Source organism: Macaca nemestrina, chromosome X, assembly GCF_043159975.1.
Source record: "Macaca nemestrina isolate mMacNem1 chromosome X, mMacNem.hap1, whole genome shotgun sequence".
In the NCBI taxonomy this organism is placed as follows: domain Eukaryota; kingdom Metazoa; phylum Chordata; class Mammalia; order Primates; family Cercopithecidae; genus Macaca; species Macaca nemestrina.
The window spans coordinates 7,083,987-7,102,776 of NC_092145.1; the positions used below are offsets into that span (position 1 = coordinate 7,083,987).

General features: G+C 38.1%; 1 protein-coding gene across 10 annotated transcripts in view; it reads right to left on the reverse strand.

Annotated features, from left to right (window-relative positions):
* The window catches only part of LOC105485067 (ALF transcription elongation factor 2), a 613,671-nt gene that overhangs the window by 175,995 nt on the left and 418,886 nt on the right, over window positions 1–18,790 (reverse strand). For all 10 annotated transcript variants that reach the window (XM_071088433.1, XM_011747250.3, XM_011747249.3 and 7 more), the window contains one exon: window positions 12,175–12,219. In XM_071088433.1, coding sequence (XP_070944534.1) covers window positions 12,175–12,219 — 45 coding nt within the window. The remainder of the gene's footprint in view (window positions 1–12,174; window positions 12,220–18,790) is intronic.

An 18,790-nucleotide genomic window follows, 5' to 3' on the forward strand; every position in this document is an offset into this window, starting at 1 on the left:
AATTATTCTACTCAGTAAGCACTATTATCTGCTTATTAACTTGTAATATTTTCATGGAAAATCAAATCATTATTATACCTTGGGTGGAAATAACACTATGAGGTCATTTTCTCTAACCACTCCTCTACAAATTTAAGTCATTTAATAAACACACTGCATTTAATCTATGCACTTTTTATGTACCTACACTTGTCACCTTTGTGTGCATGTATGTGGGGGTGTTTTCTGTAATTGGCCAAAGAGACAGAGTAAGGATTTTCACACAGACTATGCCCTAATGGACCTCACATTCTGCCACAAGAGGCAACTCCCCAACATACACACATACAAAGGCAAGTGTAGGTATATAAAAATTGCTATGGGGACCTAGAAGACAGATAGAGAAATTAATTCATTAATATCTATGGTCTCTGTGGTGGATCTTACATGGTGTAAATAGGAGGTCACCAGACAAAGACAGGAGTGGATGAGATCGCAGGCAGAGGGAGGAGGCAACACACAGAGGCAGAGGAGGAGATGGCACATCTGATAAAGGGGGAGAAGTCTGCAATGGATGTGGAAAAGGGCACACAGTTGGAAGAACTGGCAATTCGTGAGGTAGGCATGGGTGGTGACATAAAGGAAGGACTCTGACTGCCAAGATCTGGGTTTGGAAGTTTATCCTCTAGGTACTGGGGGAGCACAGTGCCTCTATTTGAACACTTTCAGTGACAAAGACCTCACCTCCTTCTATCCTTGGACAGATCTACCAATTAGAACAGGGGAGAAAGGAAGGATCTAATTGAGTGCTCCAAGCACTATTCTAGAGGTTTCATATGCATCATGTAATTTAATTGTCCCTATAATTCTGAGAATTAGGACATATTATCACACTTTTGTAAATGAGGTACAAAAATGTTAATTTACCCAAAAACATTCAGCAAGTGAGAAGAGTCGAGCTCTACTCTCTTAACCACGATGCCCTAAACCCCAGAACATTCTTGCTTTTATTGCCCTGATACTTATCCCTCTATAAGTGCCCCTCAAAAGTTGGATTCCACCATTTGAGGCCTTCTATCCCAAATGCACCCTCTGAGCCTCTTTCTTCCACAGGGTAGTCTCTCAGGCAGCCACAGCTTGCTCCCTCTTCTAGTTCAATTTTCTACTGCTTATCTCTTTAGACATTCTAGTTTGGAAACTACCCACTATCCTGGATACTCTTTGCTAAGTGCATTTTAGTTCAGCAATATACCTCTTAAATTGCTTTTTCATTTTTATTTAAGTTCAGGGAGTAAACATGCATGTTTGTTACATGAGTAAATTGCTTCTTAAATATTTTTATGAAAGTAATATAAATTATAAAAATTGAGAAAATATAAAAAGAAGAAACTCACCCATAATTCTAACTCTAACAAAATAAGAACTATCATTTCAAAATATTTTCCTTCAGTTTCTTTTTAGTCATATTTTTATAGAGATATAATACTTAAGAACATAAAATATTATATTCTGGTTATTTCACTTAACATTATCTCATAGTTTTTCCTCATGTTGTACATCATCAGCAAAGCCATCTTTTTAATGGTTGATTATGATTTTGAATGTATAAATTTGAGTTTGCTTAACTATTCTCCTATTGTTAGATATATAGTAGCATTTTTTGCTATTACAAAGAATCATGTAATGAATAATTTTGTTCACATAGTTTTTCTAGGAGCTTGGATTTTTCTCATAGCATGAATTCTCTAAAGTGGAATTACAGATTACCAGTGTCCCCCTAAAAATAGAGTAGCCAACCTAAATAAATAGAGAGGCACATTGACCAATCCATGAGATGAAAGATGCAACACAGTAAAGATGTTAATTCCCTCAAAATTGATTTATAGATGTAAGGCAATACTAACCAACATTCAAGCAGAATTCTTTATAAACATAAATGATATATCCAAAATTCATATGGAAAGGAAAAGGAACTAGAATAGCTAAACTGTTTTAGGAAAAGAACAAAGTTGGAAGACTCACATTATGTTATTTTCAGACTTACAGTATCTACAGAAATTAAGACATTATCGTATTGGTGAAAGGTCAAGGACATAGACAAGTAGAAGAGACTGGAGAGTCCAGAAATAGACCCACACAAATATGGTCAATTGACTTTTTACAAAAATGCAAAAGCAATTCAATGGAGAAAGATTAAATACAATCTTTTCAATAAATGGTGCTGGAACACAATGAACAATGTAAATCTCAACCTATACCTCACATCACATATCAAAATTAATCCAAAATGAAGACTTAAATAAAACTCTTAGAATAAAACATGCGATATAATGTTTTTGACCTTGAATTAACCCAAAAGTTCTTAGACTTGACAACAAAATAATAATCCATAACATGAAACAAAGATAAATTGGATTTCATCAAAATTAAGAAATTTTGTTCCTAGAAGGATATCACCAAGAGAATGAAAAGACAAGCCACAGCCCGAGAGAAAATATTTGCAAATCACATATCTGACAAATGACTTATGTCCAGAAATAATAAAAACTCTCGAGATTCATTTATGAGGTAACAGACAACTTGATTTAGTAAATGAGTAAATGATTTGAACAGACACTTCATCAAAAAAGATATACAAATGGGAAGTAGGTACATGCTGAGTAAGTGGTCTTTCATACTTGGCTGGTGTAAATGCAAAATGGTACAGCCACTCTAAAAGCAATTTAGTATGGTTTTTATAAATTTAAACATACTCTAAGCGTATGACTCCACAATCCCTCTCCTAGGTATATTCCAAAGATAAATGAAAACATGTGTTCATGCAAAAATCTGTACACAATTACACAATTATTAATACCCACATTATTCATAATCACCAAAAACTGCCTGGTTTGAAATTTTGGCTCTGCCACTGGTTAGCTGTCGAACTTAGAAAGTCACTTAAGCTCAGAGTACTTCCACGTCATTATCTAACAAGGGGATGATAATAGTACTTCCTTCTTGGCATTGATACAGTGATTATATGAGTTGCTATATGTGAAATTCTTCTAACAGTACCAGGTACAAAAAAATGCTAGGTAAGTGGTAACACTATTAGTGTGTACTTTGGATTCAGGCCAACATGAGTTCCAATTCTGTGTCAACTGCTTCATAACCATATGAATATATGATTTGGGGCAATTTTCAACTTCTCTAAGGCCTCCAGGCTGTCATCGACCCATTAGCCAGTGGTCTCTGGGTAATGAAATAAGCACTGCTGGAGGAAATTATGCAATCTACAGATTGGAACCTGTATAAATATAATATCTTCAATATTACCTGGAGCCTTGATGTTGCCTCATAATCTTAACTATACTCCATTAGAGTGAGAGACTTCTCTCTCTTTCAATTACTCTTTCATTCTCCAATCTCCTCTAACCTCTGAACTTTCCCCCGACTGCTTCTTATCCCCGCCATCTAATTCTGAGACTTGACCCGATAATGAAAAGTGAATTAAAATCTCCCATATACATCTCTAACATTTTATGTTTTTGTTTTTAATCTTTAATACATCTAGAAATAATGTTTTTGTATGGCTTGAGGTAAGGATCCAAGATTAACTTAGGGATAACATAAACGTCTGTGATATTGTCTTCCTATTCAGGAATTGTGTGCCTTTCTATTTAAGTATTCTTTGGCATCTCTCATAGTGACTCAGTTTGTTTATATAGCTCTGACACATTTCTTGTTACATCAATTCATAAGGTGTAAATGGATTTTTTTTTGCCCATTACATCTTATAGTTGGTTGCTTTATATGTAAAGACTATTTATTGCCATACATTTATTTTGCACACAGCAGCTTTGCTGAATTTGTGTATTATTCATAATAGTGTTTTTAGTTAATTTGCTTCTGGTTTCCAGGAAAACAATATATGTATAATGTACAAATAATAACCATTTTAAGCATTATCTCTCACTTTAATGCCTCTTATTCTTTACATATTTAATTGTCTTGGCTAACCTCCAGAAAAATATAAAATGATAGTGGTATAAAGAACATCTAGTCTTTTTCTTGACTATAATAAGAATGCTTTGAGAGTTTCTCCATGAAATGTGATACTAGCCTTTGGGTTAAGGTGGATATATGTTATCACATTAAAGATGTTTCCACTTATTTCTATTTTATCAAGAATGTGTGTTCAGTTTTGTCAAGTGTCTTTTATCATCTATATGAAGATGACTGTGTAATTTTTCTTTTTTTATTCTATTAGCAAAAGGCATTATACAAATGGATTTTGTAATACTGAACCAGTTTCATACTCCTGGAATAAAACCCACTTGGTGATGTTGTATATCCTTTAAAGTGCTGTCTGATTCTGTTTGTTGGTATTTCATTAAGGGGCTTTGCAACAATAATCATAAATGATATTATTATGTAATTTTCTTTTTTGTGTTCTATTTTTGTCAGATTTTAGTATCAAAACAAGAGCTAGGTTGGCTTTTCTAAAAAGTACCTTGCAATTTTTTCTTTTTGTTCTATGTTGTGTAAAAGTTATACTGTGATATTTTGTGAAAGTTTAGTTTAATTTCTTCATGAAATCCCATCTGGGAGTGACGCTTTTGTTAAGGGGTGGGGAGAGTCTTCATTTTATTGATGGCGATAAGCCTGTTTAGATTTTCTGTCTTTTCTGGAGTTAATCTCTGCCAATTACATTTCACTAGAAAAACCATCCATTTCATCCACCTGTTTATATTTATTTGTACAGAGCTGAGAAAATTGCTACTCATTATTCTCTTAGTTTCCTCTGTATCTGAGATTATTTCTGTTTAATAGTTCTTGTTTTATGTATTGGTGTTTTCCTTTTCTTCTTGATGATAAGTAATCAAGTATCTATTTTATTGTAGTATTGTTTTATTTGGGAAAAGGATCTTGAATTAATTAATTATAATGATTTTCTGTTCATAATTCATTAATTCACACCTCTTGATTTATCTACTTTTTAATAGCATCTTTAAGTTAAACAGCATCTTTAATAGTATCATTGATTTTGTTCTTGTCTTTTGAGATAAAATTGCTTCATGGTTTTAACAAATTCATGCCACTATGTTGGTCACAGCTTTGATTTTTCCATAACAATGTGTTTTTCTGGTACACTTTTCTCACATGCTTTTTGTGTATTTCTTTTTTACATAGATCTTGTGGTGATTCTTTTTTTATTACTTTTTTTTTTTTTCATGTCAAGAGTTCTTCCAGGACCAGTCAGGGCTGTGGCTGAATTCCAGACCAGCAGGAATTCTCTTTGGAATATAAGGCTGTGTGCCCAAATGTGTTCAGCCTTTACTTCTCTGTTATCAACAGACATCAGCCCTGCAGGCTACTAGAAAAGCAGCATTTCATTTATCCACCTTGCCTCACTAACAAAGTGCCTTCTACAAATATGGATCATTTATGTAATTTCTCATTCAGTCCTGCCTTCCCTACTTCTCAAGACTGTGTCCCAAACTTGGTCCATGGAAGCTCTAATCTCCAACTTTAATATCCATTCTTATTATTCTAATATTGTTTTTGCTTTTCACCATGTTCCACTTATTCTGAAAATCAGTGTTTCTTTCATCAGCCATGCCAAAAATCCAAGACCATGGGAATCACTTATTGGCTTCTTCCCTGTTTGACCTTCACAAAATAAATTGTGAGTCAGGCTTATGGATACCCTTTGTTTACATCAATTATGGAGTTTAAATTTATTTTTCTCATTCTCCTGAATGCTTCTGGTGACAAATCAGAGAAGGGACCAGCCTTGTTTTATTCTTTCCTTCTTTCTTTCATTTCAAAACTGGGAGATGCCTACCAAATTGATTCCAAGAGGCTACTTCCCCAAGGTGTTTTGCAGAGACATGAGTTTCACCTTTACACAGATGCAGGTGGAATGGTTAACTTCCTTGCATTACTTCTCCTTCCCCCAGCCCAATCCCACTAGCAAAGCTAGGACAAAAATTCTCGTTCTCAGACAACAGTTGGAAGCTATTACTTCTTTCAGAGAAGCTTAGAATGCTTTTTGGCAAACCAATGCGTTGTTTCATTACTCTCTCCATACACCCAAGATACAGAAAGCAGGTGTAAATTCTACATATGGCCTAAATTCTCACCTGCTTTCATCCAATTCAATAGAAAATCATAAATCACCATATTCCCAAAAAGAAACAGGTTGACAGAGAACAGACTTATTTTTATAGCATACCTAAGATATATAGGAACTGATATATTTACTCAGCTATTTTAAAGGGGCTACTCTTGCTCATTCTCTGGACAGCTAAATGCTGGGTTGCTAAGTTACTGCTATTTGACATCATCTCTTCCCTGACATCTCCCCATGTTTGACAGGTTCCCATGATTCACTGGCCCAGTCACCTCATTACTCATATTACTCACTTTCCCAATGACGTCTGTAAAATCATTTAAAATTCACCTCATATACTAGCTGCGAACCCCTAGATTCCACATAAAAATATTTAAACTGCTTGACAGGTTCTAAGTGCATTTGGAAGCACACTGGATGGCTTACCTGCATTGTTCACATAACAGATGTTATAATTAAATTAAGCATCTTTCTTCTGGGTTGGTTTGTGTTTGACAAAAGAGGAAATGATTATTAGGAGGCATATAATGGATAATATCTCTTATGAGCTAATTTGGTTCCATGAATAGCTCACCTCACATATGCATGCTACGTATTAAGTCCATTAGTGCTTTGAATTAGCTTCAGAAAAGGTACTACTGCACATTATTTACCCAGTCAAGGGCATTTTCACCTGCTGACAAATTTACATATTTCCCAGTGCCATTAGGTAAGAACTAGTCATCAGATTAGCAAAGGGCACAATCATTAGTTCATTTATTTGACTCCATCAATGTTAACATTAATTATAGTCTAAATTGTATTTAGGAATTGTCTTTCCTGGGTGGAACACTATATTACTATTTCAAGAAATTGTAATTTTAAAAGTCCACATCCAAATAAGATACATGTTTTCTGAAATATTCCAGAATGATTCTTATTTAAGACAGCTATATAGAAAATCGTTTGCATGAATCCAAGTTGAACATTATTTATACATTAATGTATTGACAGGATATAAAATCAATTGCCTAATTATTGGTTAAATTTATAAAAGAAATTCTACTGAAAAGTGCTTGATTATGCTGCATAGTCATGACAATATAATCAAATTTCCTTTCAGACATAATTGTCTGTCCAGTTTTGTTCCCTGATCTATTTTTTTCTTACTTGCAAGATGGGTTTTTTCATTTATTTCCCTGTTAAAAAATAAAAATAAAATAACAAGCACTGCCCTGTAAATATTTGGTAAATTTTTCCATGCTAAAACTTTTAACTAAAACACAAGCCTAATAAGTAGAATTGCCATAATTTAGAATGCTGTAAACACAGATCATACTGTACTCAAAAAGAGGTGGCCAAGTAGGTGTCTACCAACCTGATCCCTATGGCAGGAAGAAATCTGTAAGAAGATACAGTTTATCAAATCAAGTTCCCTAAATCCTAGCTAGCAAATTCAGCATCCCTCATAAACACTGAATTACCCTTACAGATGTTTGCCTATGAAATTATCAACTACAGAAGGTACTTTGCTAGGAGAGACAATCTGTTCAGCATCAAATCTAAAAGAAATGCTCTATCTGCATTTTTGATTCCAGAAAGGATTTGATAGTTTGTTGATTTTTTAAAGTAAATTCTTTCTATGAACAAATAAATCATACTACTGCAGAACAAATAATCATTGAGCATCCATCCTTAGCTAGTAGCATTTAGAGCATGCTGCTCTCCTTGGCTTAACTCTTCCAGAAATGATTACTCTAGGATCCATAAAACCCCACAGAGCTCAGAAAAGAAGCTGCTGCTGGTGCCCATATTACTACAGATGAGCTGCCTAGGAATCCCTCACATGATCGATGAATGTTACTGCAAAATGCCATCACTGTGGCCAGAGTTGTTATTATTTTTTATTTCCATTTACACATGAGAGTAGCTTGACTCTAAAGAGTAAATAGCATGCTGATGGAAGCAAGTGTAAAAGCTGGGATGCATTGCACAGATTGCTGCTTTTAAGTTTCTGATTTGTAAAATTCATAATAAGCAATAATATGCTTGAAAAGGAGCAAAGACATCTGAATTTGTACAGCTCATTTCGTGGGAGAAGATCAGTTTGGTGTAAAGGTGTTGTAGGCCAATGAATTCTAGTTTGTTCAAAAAACTACTTAAATTATTCTGGCATAACTGAATTTGTACAAATTGAGGAAACAACAGAAGCTGAAATGAATTGCTGGTTGAATCCACCATAATGTTAATCATAAAGCAGACTGGAGGCTGCTAAGTAAGAATGGATTCAGATAAGCCAACAGGACCCGAAGAACATATAGCATGACTCTTGTCAGAGATTTGGAGAACTGTGACCTGAGGCAAATTACTTCACCTCTCTGACTTTCACTCTTTACCATTCTGTAAAGCATGACTAATAACAGTTTTTGAGGGTTGTTGTGAAGGTTCAAAGACATAATGTGCTTACGAACTGTGCCTGGCATGCAATAGACCACACATTACTATTATCAGTTCTTTTATTATTAGAAGCAAATTTGCTATTGTTTTATTATTATTTGAAATTAGATTAAAAAATATTAAAGAATGACAAAAAGGCAGAATTAATTTCTAAGATCTGTTCAAATTATATTGGTTTGCTGGTATTCTTAAAGTTGCTGGAAATGTCAGCTACTGTCTAAAGCAATTTTGTTTAATATTCAGAGATTCTCACTCTAGATTTGTGACAGGGTGATTGAGAGTTGGGTGTAGTGCAAAGATCACTAGATTTAGAAAACAAAGGCCAGATACTATTTTACTTCCGCCACATACCAGCCCCACCCTGGATTGCAGGTCATTTAACCTCTCTGGACCTCGATTTCATGAAATAATAAGAAACTACCTTATTCCTTATGATCAAATAAGACAATGAGATTCAAGTGCTTTGAAAAGCCGTCACCTGCTATAGGAAAATAAGGTTGACACATCAGGTCAAGTTAGCCTGTTGTAATCTGATTGCATCTGCAAGGGCATGAGGGCAAGAAGAAAATTGCTGGAAGACGAGACAAGGTGGGCTCCGGCATATTATAGCACTTTGCCCAGGGGGGCAAAGAAAGAAAAGTGGACCCGCTGGTCTGAAGGGGTGCTGAGAACATTGTCAGACGAATGGTGAGAGGGGCTTTCAAGAGAAACCAACTGGCTTGAATTTGGACAGCATTTTGACAAAGGGGGCCATAACAAAACACATAAGGTGAAAGCATTTCCATAGCCTGGAGGACTGAGGGGCTGAGAGTGGGGAAAGGCTGGTTGTGTTGCATTTGGTTAATAAAAGAAGTCTGTCTCCATGTGAGATGAAGTGGGTTTGCATATGTTTGCTTGCCAGGTGGTGGAGGGAAAAAAGGGGGATCAGGGAAGTGGGAAAGATGGGAGAGCAAATGGACTCAGATTTTCATGGTGCAGATGCAAACAATGTGCATAATTTAAATTTTCCTTCATTGGAGGTGAGTAGAGAGATGGAGGGGGTAATAACTAGCTCATGCTTCTAGATGAAGACACTGAAAAGCAACACAGCTAGGAAATAAGGGAATCTCATGAGCAACCGGAAGCCAGCTCCTCCACTCTGGGGCTGGTGCTCCTTCCTCTGCATAGCTCCCCTCAGTGAGGAGAGATGACCTTGTTTGGGCCTCTGCTTAGTTTGAAAAGCAGTGAACATGGCCAGGAGAGGTAGGGAGAAAGAGAAAATGTACTTTTCCCTAAGAAGGGGGTTTATGGGGAATGAGGTGACAAATTTACTGTGGAACCCGCCACAGGCCTCTAAGGCCCTCGAACCAAAAGGAACACGAATGTGTAATTAAGACAAAAAGCCCAACAAGCATGCTCTATTGTGACAAGCAAGGTGGTCTATAAAAATTTAACAATTAGTCATAAAATTGGGGACGCAAATTTCAGAAAGCTTATTTTTATTTGAAGCATGGGGAATGAAACATTCATTCTTTAATAAAAGAAAGCCCACTCATTAACAGCGTTGTTGGAAAAAAAAAAAAAAGAATTCTATACAATCTATAGCCCTTCAAAAAAAGAGACATTTCTCTAGATTCTCTTTCAAGAATAACAGAAGGACTCTTGTAACTTTCTCAAAGCATGTTATCTTTTGTGAGCCTATTAAGGAAACCTGCTTCTTTTCTTTCCATGTGTAAGTGAAATTCTGTTGTTTCTCTAAGTGGCTCCTTTAGGAGACTGGTGTTGCCAGCCTCTGCCAGGTGTTCACCCTCCTTCCTGCATTTAGTCACATAACCAACCACCTAGGCACCAGGGCTGGGTTGCTTTCAAGTAGGTAATTTCAATTGTGACAAATTAGGTAGAGATTTTGAGGTATGTCTGGCATTCCTTTGGGAGTTAAGAAAAAGGCCACTGAGTTTATTTATGCTTGTGACTCAGAGAAGAAAGGAATAACAAGGTTACTATGTAGAGCAGAGTAAGACATTTCTTTCAATGTTACTACCTTCTGTTAAGGAAGGCTGTTGACAAGTGAGCAAGGATTGAATGTATTTTCCCAATGGGAAAGGAGCAAGCAGCTGAGTTCCCAGTGTGCATTCCTTTTGTGGCACTCATAACAGCTGCCTCGTCTCCACCCAAAACGTCGGGCCCCTGAGATAGATGACTGAGACAGATGACTGAGGGGTTGCTGGGTTCTTATCTTACCAAAGTAGTCAGCATAGCCCTAATCCAGCAGTCCCTAGCATTTTTAGCACCAGGCACTGGTTTCATGGAAGACAATTTTTCCACAGATGAGGGGGTAGGGAGTGGGAGTAGGGGTGGGGAGATGGTTTTGGATGAAACTGTTCCACCTGAGATCATCAAGGCATTACATTCTCATGAGGAACACATGGTACCAGTCCATTGCCTTGGGATTGGGAACCCCTGCCCTAATCCATATAGTCTTATCACTGATCAAAGTGATATGACTGACTCATCTCTTTAATAGTCAAGAACAATGTTCTTGGGCTGAAACAGGTGCACGAATGTGCACATCAGGTATACTCTGGGTGGCAAGCCAATTCAATGGTAAACAGCTTTTGGCTCTTGACTATTCCTTTGGCTGCATTTTCTCAGGGCTTGCTTCAAACACTGGGCTGCTGAGAAGGCATTTACTGGGAGAGGGGGATGAAGAGGGAGTTGGAGTGACTTTGGTAACTGAGGAAAGGGAATGCAGAATTTTCACTGGCACACAGATTATTTTCTTTCCCAGATAGAAAGCCTTCATGGTTTTTATATGACTACACTGGTCATCATTTATTACAATAACAAGGATTTATATACCACTTGGTAGCCTATAAGGGAGTTAGGGCAGGTATTATTGTCCTCTTTTACAGACAAGGAAAGGAAATTCAGAGAGATAAAGTAATCTGTCCAAGGTCATAGAAGTGACAAATGGTAGAGCCGGTACAGCAGCTCATTACCATGATTCCTATTCTTGAGATTCCATACTGCCTTCTGATGCCAATGGCCAGAGACAGTAGACAGATATGTTTTTCTCACTTAAATTTGGTTTCTTCTTTTGGTTTAATTGTTTACTTCAGGAGAGATTATAGCCACTCTTTCAACTTTGTTCTGCCCCCAAGGCATTCACACACATACACTCACTTCCATAAGTAACACTTCCCACAACATGCCATCATTTTCAAGTCTCTCATCTTCTCCTCCTCTCCCACTCCCACATCTCTTCCCCTCATTATAGGCCACAATCAATGTTGATAACCATGTTCCACGTAGTGGGCGGCAGCAGTGAGATTGAGTTGAGGTCCCAGAAAGGTAAAAGGCAAAGGTTTAGGGTATGGTGCTTGAACAGGGAAAGTTTCCTAAAGAAGGTGGTGAGTGTCTGAGAAGGATGTAGGAATGGATAGGGCAGAAGCTTAGTGATATTAGAAAACTAGCTTGATTACAAAATGGAAAGAAGACAGGTAAGAAATGAGGCCACTGGAATAAGCAGAAGGGTCTTGAAGTAGAATGTCAGGATTCCCCATTATGAAACTCCTTGAAACAGAACAGTAATTACTTTAAACAGCTTAAGCAGATAGATTGCTTCATTATTAAAAGGCACAAAAATAAAGGTTTAAACTCACCCGCAAGATTTCTTCAACACAGCTTGGATCACTGGGAAGACTTACCTGAAATAAAATAAATAGAAAACATTAGGCACAATCTGTTTATTCTTCTTGTACAATAGTTTACTCTGTAGGACAAACTGTAAAGCAAGAAAATCTAGCTATCAATTTTTTCCTATTAAATACAAAAGAATATCTCTGCAAATGACTAATTTTGTTTTACTTTAATGAAGTGGTAAGATCGCAGTGCATGGTGCAGAAAGAAAGTGACTCCTTGTTCTGTCACTGATTTGCTTTTAGGCACTGACCCCTCCCCCATCCCCTCGGGCTTCTCTTTGCTCATCTATCCAAAGAGAGCTTGATCTCATGATCTTTAAGGCATCTTTGACCCTCTGACATACTTTTGTATATTATTCATTAAAAATATGAGGCCTATATAAAACACTTTGTGATTAAATTGAGTTCTTTTTGAACTTGGGAGTCCAACTAGGTGCTTACAAAACACTAAGGATAACGGCCTGCGTAAATTGCATGCTTGCCTTGGCAGTTACAAGAAGTCTAAGAAGTATACTCAGTGAATCCCATGATCCATTTTTCCCAGTGTGACACCTTCCTAATGAATCAAGATTCAAGTCACTAGCAGAAAGGTACTGAGGGTTTATTCCATGTCAGGCCCATAGCCCTTTCCTGCAGGTGCTTCATAATCAGTGAAAGCAAGAAGTGAGATAATAAAATAAGATACCAGTTGCAAGACAGTGCACCATCAGGAACTTGAGAGTCAGGCAACCATCTAGAAAAATGTCTGCTGATCACCACGTCATCTGTGCAGGTTTTAGGCATCCCCCAAACATTCCTATTTCCCCTTCACACCTTAACCCTCTCCAGGATTGCAGTCTGATCACATTTGCTTCCTGCCTGCTCTGGTAAGAACAGTGGGTCTCTCATTCACTGCCTTGAAAGATGAACGCCCAGTCCTGCTAAGAGAGCACTGCCATTACATCTACATTGCCCAGGCCTCTTGCAAGGACAATTATTAACTCCCCAACAGACTGAAATATGGACTCAACTATACTTGGGGAAATGAAGAATAGAATATGGCACTAGATTTCCTCACCTGACAAAACTACAAGTTAAACAATACAGCAAATCTTCAAACAGAATTATAGTCACTTCTGTACATGCATTCATTACAACCAGTATTTATTGAAGACCTTCTACATGTAAAAGTCCCCACTCCAAGAGGCCTAACATCCCAAATAGGAGAGACAGCCTGAGACAGTCACCAATAATGAAGGGCTATCAATTCTAGATGGCCCAGTACAACCCCAGGTTACACTTGTTATCTGTGTAATTATTGATAGTATTCCCTTTCTCTCTCAAAAATGTCCTCCAGTTTGGATGACAAATTTATACAGCCATCCTCCCAATAACAATAATACTCTAATACTAGGTAGAAGAAATAGGAGAAGAAAAGACTTAAGTTGGCTGGGCATACCTTGTAAAGAATCTAAAATACAGGTTTCAGATAGAGAACCACTGGTGATTTGGTGTAGCACAATTCATTCATTCATTCAACAAACAATTTTGGAGAGTTAAGGACTGTGCCACTTGGTGCTAGGCAGAGTTACAATGGGAAGCAAAAGGAGACACAATTTCCTCACTCATGGAGTTTACAGGCTCAATAGGAAGATGAATATGAAGAATCACATAGTTAATGCACAACTATAAGCTGTGGGGAAGTACTAAAAAGATGACCATCCCATGGACAGTAGTTATGCAAAATAAAAGGTTTTGTGTCCAAAGAAGTATGGGAAATGTTGCAACCCATATTGTATCCCTCTTTGGAGATCCATGATGCAAATAAAAAGGTGTGAGACACCTGTCTAAAATTTTTAATAAAGTACATTCCCAACTTCCCTGGCCCTTAAGTCTTGGGTTTTTAGTTTTAGTTGTTTTTTTTGTTTGTTTGTTTTATTTTTCAATTAATAACTACTGCTATTTCACAAAATGAATGTTTGCAGAATATACACTGGAAGATGCTAGTCTAACATGTTTATATGATTATACAGCTAAACTGGCAGTTCTCAACTGCAAATACAACCTCATTCCATTGCTCAGTGCTCCAGCAACTGTATTTTCCAAGAGAGTTCTTGAACTTCTAACAAACACATTCCCCAAATACAAAGGTCAAAGGATTATAAGAAAGGCTTAAATCTTCAATATCATTGTTGCATTGTATTAGAGTGTGCAGCCTAGGCTAAAAATGTATGGCCCAGTCTCATGAAAAGGTCTTTGTTCCCCTTTTCCCACACAAACACATCAGCGTTAATTTTTAAATCAAAGTGAAAATATATGAGTGATATGCAGACACAGCAAGAGCACCTGCTGATGAGTCAAAAGGGTTGGGAGGGAGTCCTGGCCCTACCACTTGGGAACAGGACTTAATAACTGTACCTTTCTGAGTTCCAGTTTTTCCAAATGTAAAAGAAAAGGAAAGAATAATAGTAATACCAATCCTTTTTAAATCTCACAGGGCTCCTGTGAGCCTCCTGTGAAATAAGTGATGTGACTGTGCTTTGTAATCCGCAAAGCCCAATACAATGAATTAAGTTATTACCCCTTGTCCTGTTGTTCTCCTTACTTTTCTTAAGTCCTGTCTTCTCATCTTTTCAAACTAAGATTTGACTCACTCTTGCCAACTGAAAATATCATCTCCCCTCTTCGAAATATAAATATCCACTTCTTTATGGGAGGAAATGCTGTCAAAAGAGAAAAAGTTGTGGACTCTGAAGCTTTGCAGCACATTTAATAATGACTGACTATTGGAGTCGGCAGCACTCAGGACAGACAGAGAAGAACTCTAAAGGCAAGAGCAGTCAAATAAATATGCATTCACACTCAGTGTTTAGATATTTTTCTTTAGAAAACACTAAAATCCAACATTCTCATAAAGTCACTAGTTCTACAAATTCATCTAGCCCAGGCCCACAGCTGTTTTCTCCATAAGACAACCACGTTTGAACCGCAAGTGCTTCCTGCAAGTGTTTTTTAATTAACCAGCAAATATTTCTTACGTGCCTAGTACAGTGCAAAACATGGAGAGTTGGTAATACAAATCACTCTGAGTCTCGGGTTCTTTCTCTCAGAGTTAAATGTCTAGATGGGATAGGAAAACAAACAATTAGAAACCCACTGGGACATACATTGTAAGGTAGTCATGACAAGGGTAATAGGATCGCATTCATTCGCCTGTCCGCCTATTCATCAGCTCTCCCATTTATTTCTTTAGACAACAAATCCTGATTGAGCTCACACTGTGCTCAGGATGGTGCCAAGAGGGAGGATTTAAAGACACTGAAGACAACACCATTTCTGCCTTCAAGACTCCACGCAAATTGAGGAAACAACATTTACAGGGAAACAGACAAGACCAAACAGTAGGTCTGATTTAAGTGCCAGGGAAAGGGTACCTACCGGGTTCACCGACACTGCCATGTCAGACAGAAGCTCCCAGCCGTTGAGGTCCCCACTGTAGTCCTCGCTCCATATGGGAGTGAGAGGCCAAGGATTCGACATGGCTGAGAAGTGATGGGGCCACCTGAGGCCACTTCAGTCACTGAGTCCCCTGCGGAGATGCACCAGGGTCACTCTGCACACTGGAAGAAAGCTGAGCTAAGGCTGGGGCTCAGCCCCAAATTCTATTCTCTTGCACTCTCTTTCTCTTTCTCACAGACACCCACACGTCTTTGCAGTAATTCTGGAGGAGTTACTCGGACAGGTGTGAAAGACAGAGACTGAGGAAGAGAACTAGTGGTGGCACTGGGATTAGAACTGCTGCCCGTTGAGTTGCCAAGCTGCTGCTTAATTCCGGAGGCACCTTCTCCTCTCTTTAAATCCACTCTTGAGTATTCAGATAGTCCACAAAGCGCCAAGTTAGCCACTCAGAGCTGCAGCGTCCTTTCTCATTCCCCCTCTCCGCCCCCTCCTCCTGGAGCAGAAAGCAAGCTGCACGACACACAGGGGAGGCTGTGCTCTCACTCCTGGCCCCAGACGACCCTCTTGTGCTGGGCACGGATGTGGTCCTCTGAGGGCCAGGGAAGGGAGGTGCACATCGGGCAGGTGGTGAGTTCACCGAGAACCCTCACAAGTGCCTACCCTCTCTGCATCTAACAGTGCAGGCTGCCACTCCATGTAGCCACAGAGATCACGCACAAATTATCTGCCTGGTGATAAATACGTATCTTATGAAATAATCAGAGTTCCTTTAAATCATCAAATATTCAATTAACTGCAGCAACAATAAATGAATTGCATAGGATGGTTTAATCGGAGCATACTTCTTAGCAGTTAGGGTAATACAAGATATCAAAAACATGCTGATTGTGGCATTGAGAGACATAAGCAGCAGCCATCACTAATAGAAAACATGGAGATTAATGTAAAACATTAATAGAATAATGATCATCACATGGTTAATCCAGAGGAGCTCAATGCATACCTCTGAGTATATTATTACTAAGGGATTGTGAAAGAAGAGAAGTCATTTTTTTCCCATAAAATCATCCTGAGGGTGGTCCCACAATACCTGGCAATCATAATCCACTAGTCTAGGTATATTCCACCTAGACAAACACTTTCTCAAAGTAAAACTTAAAAACCGAAAATTTAATTGCAAATTAAATAACTGGGCCCAGTTAACCAATATCCACAACAGACACTGATGGCGACTTCCAAACTAATTCCATTTGTACTTTCATTAACAAACTTCCCCATTTATCCCCATGATTGATTTGTGGTACACAGAAGTCCCCTGACACAGAATTACTAATAAAATAAAAACCCAGGTTATGATATTGTACTACCAAATGAGTTTTCGAGCTTTTTAAAATTTGTAATTCCCATCATTGGTAATTTGTAAAAACACAGGACAGCAGCCTCTGAAGTTCCTATTTGCATGCATTATGAAATCCCCTATGTCTCTATCCAGGGAGTCCCAGCTTTCCAAAATGAATTTGGAAAACTACAAACTCAGTTCACATTAGGATCTGTCTGTCCCTTGCTTCCTGCCTCACCTTAACCGTCCCTATTCTAGTTTGTATTCATGAGTCTATGATTAAACGGGAACAGTTAATATTGCATAAGCTGTAGATAGAAGTCCTCGGGTAATATAACTTTAATCAAAACAAAAACGATTTCACAACAGTTACATGGTCCAGCTAACCAGCTCATCTTCCAATTTCATTTTAATACAGCAAAAATCCTGGGCATCCAAAGAGCTGGTGTTTGCTTTAAAATACTGCTTCTGGCCAATTTTTAAGTAAGTCTCCTGGTCAAAATACTTCATGTAAAACAAGCTAATATGCACCAACAAAGTACAAAAAGAACAAAAAATAGAGCATGAAGATCAAAATAATTTAACATATGTCTTTTTAAGCCAAATACAGGAAATGACCCATTGTTTGGAATCATACATGAACATAAAACCAAAAGATAACCATGAACTGTTATTTCTTTGAGAATGAGATAATTTACTGTATTTTCTAGGGGCTCCAAGGGGGCAGTGGAAAGAGCCTGGTCTTTGAGGCTCCATAGAACTGGATTTCAATCCTAGCTCTGAAGTTCAGCTTGCTTTACGACCTTGGGCAAGCCACTTGAACTTCTTTGAGCCTCTGTATCCCTATCTATGTAAGAGAAAGTTTAAAAAATCCACTTCTAGGATTTTTGTGAGGTTGAGATGAAGTGAGGTATATAAAAGTACCTTAGCCTAGTAGGGGGTGCATGTTAAGTCTCCATCAGCACTTTGTATGCTAAGTTCTCTCAAAAGTCTTTAGAAAGGTGTCAGCACTCTGAGCCTTGGAACCACTGAGGAGATAGTTTGGTCGTCTTGTAAACCGGCTCCCACGACATCTTATGAATGTTGCTAATTACTAAATCCTATTCAGGGTCCCAGTGCGTAAAGAGTCTCAGGCTGCTTCTCCATCTGCTGGCTCTCATTAAAGGTGAAAAAGGAGACTGGAGATGGGACTTGAGTGGATATGACAAGAGAGACAAGGGAGAGTGGGGATGAGAAGGGTGGAGGAGGGTTGGGTGACATGCTTCATTATGAGGACACCTCTTCAGTGATTACATTAGGTATGGGCAATGGTGGAATGCATATGCAGAAAGGCCCATCATCAGCTGAGAGTACCTAATGGCAGATGGAATTTCAAGTGAAGAGTACTTAATTCAGTTGGCTCTGAATAGCCATTAGCTCACTGTTCATTTATTTGCTCTAATAACTAGTTTCTATAGAAGAGTGAGCTATAAAAGGAGATGGGGGAATGAGGGTATATTACAGTCTTAGAGAAAAACAAGGTAAACATCTAGAAATATTACTGTTAGAAATCAAGAACCTATCTGGAAGCACCTTGCTGCCTGCCTCACATTCCCTCAAGGATGCTCTGTCTCAAGTCCCCTGGGCTAGTCAGTGAGGCCATTCTGGTTACTACTGCTGCAGCTACCCAGACTCATACCCTGGCTGAGTAGGGTCTTCCAGCCCAGTTCCACAGGGACAGATCTCCAACTTAGAGTCTCAAGGCTTCTTGCTATGATTCCATCATTCTGGGATCAGACTCGAGCTATCTCCTACTTCTCT